The following is a 7,500-nucleotide window of genomic DNA, read 5'->3' as shown; positions in this document are numbered from 1 at the left end:
GCGTGACGTGTGGTCGTCGTGGGCGGAGCTGTTGCCGTGGCGTCTGACGTGCGGACGCGGATCGGCGGATCACGGCGTTTCCAGCCTGGTTGTGTGCGCTGGGTGTTTTGCTGTCTCATGTCCTGTCCATCAACTGCTGCTACACACACACACACACACACACACACACACACACACACACACACACACACACACACACACACCCCTTCATATCTTGATCTGGGATGCCTCGGGGACAGAGTGCAGACAGGACCCGTCTCCATGGCAACAGCTTCTGCAAGCTGCTGACACCCATTCCCTGTTGGGGTGAATGGGGGGATGGGGGGGGCAGAGTGATGGAGGGAGGGAGAGAGGGGAGAGAGAGAGAGAGAGAGAGGTGGGAGAGAGATGGATGGGGTAAAACAGTAGGAAGAGGGAGAGCAGAAGGAGAAACGTAAGAGAGGGGGGTGGAGAGAGAAAGGAGGAGAGAGGGAGGGAGAGAATGGGGGAGTGGAGAGAGGGACAGAGAGAGGGAGGGATGGAGGGAAGGGGTGGAGGGGGGGTACAGAATGGGGAGGGAGCAGCTTGAGTGTTTCTCCTGGAACTTGCTGGTCTGTGTTCACGTTCAGATTTAGCATACAGTGAGAAAGGGAGGCTGTGTGTGCGCGTGTGTGTGTGCATTTGTGTGTGTTCATGCCTTTGCATGCGTGCGTTTGTGTGAGCGCACGTTCATGCGTGTGGGTGCCTGTGTGTGTGTGTGTGTGTGTGTGTGTGTGTGTATGTGTGCGCGCGCAGGACAGGAGGACGTAGGCCGGGGTTTTGGGGGGGGGGGGGTGTCTTCCCCTGGGTCCTAAACAGTCTTCTAGGTCAGAGATGTGCGTGAAGGTCTGCACTGCCATCGCCTCATGTTTACCTTTCATCTGTATTAGGAGGAAGACGCGGGTATCTAGTGTCCCGCTCAGTCAGGGTGGGCGGGGTGCTTTTGGGGGCGGGTTTAGAACGTTCAGAGGAGCTCAGTGTTTGGCTGCTTCCACGATGGGAGGGTGGTGGGTGGGGGGGGGGGGGGGGGGGGGGGGGGGGGGGGGGGGGGTTGCTGAAAAAGGCCTTTTATGTTTTGATGATTGTTTGTCGAGGTGTGTTGTAACCATGTTACGTAACACTGCAGTGAGTCCACATGGCAGTGTTTGTGTGTGTGTGTGTGTGTGTGTGTGTGTGTGTGTGTACCCACCCTAGGCCGGCCCCACGCCCCAAATCAAATCCAGAAGCCTGAGTCTGATGGAGGAGGGGGGGAGGGAGGGCAACAACATTAGGGGAGCTAGAAACTCCTGGAAGCCTTGGGGCAACTGGGGGGGGCGGGGCCTCTGAATGGCAGGATGGGGGAGGGGTTTACGCACCCCGATAACACCCACATCCCCTCCCCATGAGGCACTAGGGCAGACACGGAGAAGGGGGGGGGGGGTTAAAATTCCACGACGGTGAGCAAGAGCTCGGGCGGCCGCCGTCGGGTGAACTGGTGTCCGTGGACTGGTTTCCAGGTGCTCCGCGTATTTCCGCCACGACGGCGGCGTGCTTGTGCCCGGTTGCGGCTCCGCGGTTTGTCGCGAGTAACTCCATCGTGCCCGGCGCTGCGTCTTTACTGCCGGAGTCGCTGCCAGAATCCTCCGCCCCCGTCTCGTTAGGACGAGCCTCGCTGAGAACGTGGCGTCCGTCCGAAATCTTCCTCTAATTGATTTACGGGGCCTGCGTCGTTTTCGGTGAGCGGAGCTCGGAGAGCTTTGTCGGGGAGCGCCCCAGCTTGGCTCGGAGAGCGCCCCCCGGTGGTGTGAACGCAGCGCGCAGGCCTCGCTGAGCGCCGTGCTCCGACACCTTGTTCCTGTTACCTGGGGGTCACTCAGGACAGCCGTGGCAAGGACATCACGTCCTCATTGGCCTTTAGTCGGCTTCGTTCTGCTGGGCCGTTGGTTCAGACCTGCGGCCGATAATATCGAGACAAAGTGGGTTTTTTTTTTTTCCTCCCCCCAAACATTAAAATATTAATTTGTGACAAACTCACTATAAAGTCTTAATTAGCCCCAGGGGAGGTGTTTCTACCTGCTGGCAGTATGAAATTCCCAGGGGAGTTTGGTGGGGGGGACGGCGGCGTGTTGGCGAGCGGGTGGGACCCGTCCAGATCGCGATCACATGCCGTTTTGTCCTTGAATTGTTAGGACCTCCGACGATTTGAGCTGTTGTTACGGAAACCTGTCCGATGGCGAGCGCACCGAGCGCACGTCATTTCACGCTGGTGCGAGGCGCCATCCTGGAGGAACTTTCTCTCCCCTCCCCCAAACACTCGACGACGTACCGGTCTCCTCCCGTCTCTCTGCTGTCTCTTTAGCGTCCACCCCCTCCCGTCCTCGTCCCCCCAGTACCTAATTAATGGCATTAATTATCCCCAATTAGCAGCGTGGTCCTAGCAGCCGCTGTTGTCTCCTGCTCCCTTTGTTCCGCCGAGCTCGGCGACACGCTACGCTCCCCCGTGGGGCTGTCATGGGTCTAATGAAAGGCAACGGGGCCAGGCCTTCTCGCTCAGTCTACCTCGCCGTCTCTGCAAGGCATTGTGGGACTGGGGGGGGCCTCTGCACCCACCCTTGTTGGCAGGATGTCGACGGCCCCCCGGTGACGGCCCGAGCGACCCTGGCTGGCGTGCCGGGTGTAACGCACACCACCACCCCGCGGTCACCCCGGGGGCGCTTATCGGATACACGAGTGCCGTACCACAACCAACACAACACGCACCTTCACAACCTCCCGCCGAGACGACGCCAGATCTTCTAAGGAGACGCCACACGCACACATCAAACCCCCCGCCCCAGGGTCTGATTGGCGTCTGATCTCTCGCGGGCCGTTTCTGAGGGGGACGCTTGAGTTGTGGACAGCTGCTCGCCCGAGGAGCGTTGTGTCCTGGAGATACTGAAGCCTTCAGACCACGGGGACCAAGCTCCTGCCGTAGGAGGTGGTTGGTCTCCAGCCGCTCGGCGATCTTTGTGCGGCTGGGCCGAGATGTGCGGCATGGAGCTGGTTCTCTTCATCAAGGCTCCATGGCCAAACACTCTTATTGACTGATCAGGTGTGTTTGCCCACCAGTGGACTGATTATACATGCAGGTCTTGCAGCTTATCTTTATAGAGTCAACTAGGGAGGGAGGGAGGAGGATGGAGAGAGGGAGAGAGAGAAGGGTAGGGAGAGAGAGAGAGAGAGAGAGAGAGAAAGGACAGGGGATGTAATGAACAAGAAATGTAGAAAAATCAATAGTATGGTTAAGGCTGTCGGTTTTGAATTTCAGATTGGAAATTGGTGAGAGAGGCTTGAAAAAGCCACAAAAGATGAACTTTGCCAGCGTGTCTGTGTTCTCGCTCATCCTCTGTGGCCTGGCGGTTCTTGTTCTGTGGGCTCCAGCGCTCTCGCGTGTGAGCAGACGGCTCCGATCGTCTCCTACGTACACACAACAAGAGTGTGTGAAGAAGGCCCTCCGGATGCTTTACTTCGGGAATCCGCAGGGCGAACACACACACACAGACCCACAAGAGGTCCGGCCAGGGCTGGGGGGAGAGTTGCGGAGGAAGCGACAGGAGAGAGAGAGAGCGAGCGAGAGAGAGCGAGAGAGAGAGACGCGGGATGTGGCTGGCGTCACAAACGGGATCAGGACGTTGAGCCGTGCAGCGGCTGTGTTTGGACATCGAGCATCGGGGTGTTTAGTGTAACACAAAGTGCCTCGTATTCTGAAGGTTACCGTGACAGCCGAGCTCGTCACGTGGTGTGACCAGCGCGGTAAAGGCGTGTCCTGGTTTCCGGTTTCTCCACATCCCCGTTGACGGCGTGGCCTGTTGCTAGGCGACACACGTTTCCTCTGTGACACATGCACAGCGTCTCTGTCTCGCGTCCTAAAATGGACGTCTCATTGACCCTCCAGGAGACGGCTGAAGTGATGACGCTGTGCAAAACGAGCGGCCACTCCGTAATGGAATCAGACCCCCTCGCACACACACACACACACACACACACACACACACACACACACACACACACACACACACACACACACACCCGCACTCTCAGTGCTGTTCCATAGTAGTGCTGCTGTTTGTCTGAGTCAGACCTGTGTGTGTGTGTGTGTGTGTGTGTGTGTGTGTGTGTGTGTGTTGCATACATGCACACAATGAGTGATGCAGTCAGTGCATCCATAAATAGGACAATTTCATGTGTCAGACTGAGGTTGCGTACTGTGTGTGTGTGTGTGCGTGCGTACGCCAGATGAGAGACTGTACATGTTGCTGTTTGGCTTAGGGGATTGTGTTAACATCTGAGCTAGGCTCTGGGCTACGTATTCAACTTAACGTTGAACACTGTGTGGTACGCATGTCAACAGATGGAGTCATTCTTTTGTCGTGCGGGCCGGTCCAGTTCTGCTGGTTAGTCTTGCACAAGACGACGGCATTTTTTTACCGAGCAGCTACGCGCCGATATACAGTGTGGCCTGTAATTACATTATTATGAATTCCACTCTAGCTAATGGCTCATGAAATGTGCTAGATCCCAGTCGCTAGATCCCAGTTTCAAACGTGTTGGGGATCTCGGCACTGTGCTCACAGATGACACGGGGGCGTCTCCGCCGTTCCAGTGTGGGGGGCCAGAGGTTGTTTTACAGTAGTGTGTGTGACCCTGCGGTCCAACACAGATGCTGCCATGTTCGGTCTTTATCTGCTCCTGTGTGTTTCCCCTTTGACTTCTGACCTCGGTGGCGTGTTGTACGAGAGAGAGGGGGCGGGGCCATCTGTTTGTTTTTTGTAAACCTCTCTCATGTTAATCCAAGCTCTTGTGCTCTCTGCTTGCCTGTATTTTTTTTGTGTCGTATTGTAATTGTTCATAAATGTTTGGATTTGCCTAGTGAGTTGTTGAGATGTGCATCATATATGGGTGAATACTGCCCTCTTGTGGTTAAATGTGCCACGGATCACATCTGTTTGTTTGTTTACATTTTCTTGCATCAGATTTACTTAAATACTCTGGCCTTCCAACGTCTATCCTCTTTTTGTGATTTTTCATCCCCCTGTAAGCTCAGTAAAATATTTGCAATCACCTAGTGTAGTGTAGTGTAGGAGGAGTGTGTGTTAATATTTGTTTATATTAACGTGACGGAGCAGTAAAGCAGAGATGAATACGGGCTTGTGTTTGTGTTTAAGAACGCTCGCACGTGTGTGTGTGTGTGTGTGTGTGTTTATCCTCGTGTGTGTATTAAGTGTTATTGAGCAGGCAGCATAGGGGTGTAGAGTGAATTGAGGTGCTGTTTAACAGCCTGATGAGATGATGGCAGTAATCAGGGAGTGTACGATGAGCACTGAAAAGATACGGCCCTCCCTCTGAACATGCTCTCTCTCTCTCGCTCTCTCTCGCTCTCTCTCTCTCTCTCTCTCTCTCTCTCTGTGTTGCCGGATGATTGACGGCCTGAGGGTTTTAATGGCTCTGGAGAGGAAGAGCTGATGTCGGGGTTGTCATGGCAACAAGGAGAAGGCGGCCTCTCTTGCCTGCCTCTCTCTCTCTCTCTCTCTCTCTCTCTCTCCTTCTCTGCCCCCTCCCCTTTCTGTCTGTTTTTGAGTGGAGCAGAGCCTTGCTTGTAGGACACACACGCGCACACACACACACACATATATACTTTTGTGTGGGAGATGTTGAAAATTTAGTTTCTCTTCACTTCTTTCCTGTCCTCTCCTCTTTCTGCTGTCTTCCTGTCTCTCCATCCCCTCCTCCATCATCCCCTCCTCCATCATCCCCCCCTCCATCCCCCCCTCCTCTCACCTCTTCTAGGTTATTCTACTGTGTATCACAGTACTGCTTTGTTAGTTGGGGTTGAGGACAATAAGCAATAAACTCTCTGACTGTGTGTGTGTGTGTGTGTGTGTGTGTGTGTGTGTGTGTGTGTGTGTGTGTCAGGGGGGTCAGGGGTGGTTGCACTTTTTGTATGGATGCTGTGGGGAGCCTTGAATTACAGCAGGGAGAGAAGGAGCTACCTGAACCCGCGCACACACACACACACACACACACACACCTCCTCCTCGTTCCACTCACCCTTAACATTCTCATTCCATCTTTATTTCTCTTATTTGTCTTTCTCTGCACAACCCCCACCACTATTAGTAGCACCCACTACTGCTGAGTACACACACAAACACACACACACACACACACACACACACACACACACACACACACACTGCAGGTTGGAAGCTGTTCCTGTGTTCCTGTATGTTTGTGTTCTGTGCTGTTCACTGGCTCAGGTGCGAGTCCTATACCCTCCTACGCCCTATATATACCCTACACCCTCCTATGCCCTATACCCTACACCCTCCTATGCCCTATACCCTACACCCTCCACCCTCCTACGCTCTACACCCTCCTCCACCCTCCACCCTGCGTGGCGTGTGCTGTAGCCCAGTGTCCTTTAAAGGCTGTGATGGCTGGCAGGTAAACGCATGTTAATAGTGTTGGACGTTTCCTCCTGGGACTTCTGGAGAGGCGAGAGGAACCTTTTATCTGTGTGGGAGGGGCTCAAGTCATCAGTGTGTCTCCCAGATCCATCATCTCACCTCCACTTGCACACGTGCGTCTGTTGTACCTTTCAACCAGGTTTTTTTTAAATCAAAACAAATGAAATAGTTTGTTCCATGTGGTGAAGCTGCCATTTCGCACATAAATGCGGCATGAGATTAAGAGATTCCACGTTGTAGCGCACCAACGGCTCGTCTCTGTGTTACGGTGTGTCTTCGTTCTGTGGCGGTATAGGACATCACCACGGACAGTGACCCAGGATGGAATGTCAAAGGTTCACGACCTTTAACCTCGTGCTGGCTTCATGCTTTCCTAACAGACTCCACGTAGAACCCGTTGTGTGTGTGTGTGTGTGTGTGTGTGTGTGTGTGTGTACTGACCTGCGTTCTTCTCCGTGTTGTTCCAGAGTGCTGCCGCTGCCCCCAGCCCCGTGATGGGCAACATCCCCCCTAACGACGGCATGCCGGGCGGCCCCATGCCCCCCGCCTTCTTCCAGGTAGGACACGCAGGTCTCGCTGCGTCTCACGCGCCCTCTCATCTACTACAGCTGCAGGTCTCGCTGCGTCTCACGCGCCCTCTCATCTACTACAGCTGCAGGTCTCGCTGCGTCTCACGCGCCCACTCGCTAATCGCTGCCTCGCTCTCCTCATTCACGCCCCCCCCCCCCCCCCCCATTGCCCACGCTCTCCCTCCCCCCACCCCCTCACCCCGCTCTGTGTTGCTAATAGCGACGCTCTGGATGTAAGGGGGCGGGGCTGACCTGAAGGTGACCCCCCCCCCTGCAGGCCGACTCCCACGTGCACGCTTGTTTCTTGACGGGCCCGTTGGCCTGTGTTGGGGAAGGAGTCTGTGGTCTGGAGGGGTGTTTGGTACACACAGGCCACCTACCTCACACCACGTAGTGTGTGTGGGAGTGAGTGTGTTGGTCAGAGACCT

The 7,500-nt window shown here is 55.0% G+C and overlaps 1 protein-coding gene across 1 annotated transcript in view; it reads left to right on the top strand.

The window, feature by feature from the left end:
- LOC143474650 (single-stranded DNA-binding protein 3) overlaps nt 1–7,500 on the top strand; it is a 38,595-nt gene that overhangs the window by 19,958 nt on the left and 11,137 nt on the right. The window contains 1 exon segment of the mRNA XM_076972149.1: nt 6,971–7,060. Within this exon segment, the coding sequence (XP_076828264.1) occupies nt 6,971–7,060 (90 nt within the window).

This window comes from Brachyhypopomus gauderio, chromosome 14 (genome assembly GCF_052324685.1).
Source record: "Brachyhypopomus gauderio isolate BG-103 chromosome 14, BGAUD_0.2, whole genome shotgun sequence".
NCBI lineage: Eukaryota > Metazoa > Chordata > Actinopteri > Gymnotiformes > Hypopomidae > Brachyhypopomus > Brachyhypopomus gauderio.
This window is presented reverse-complemented; position numbering and strand designations above follow the sequence as displayed.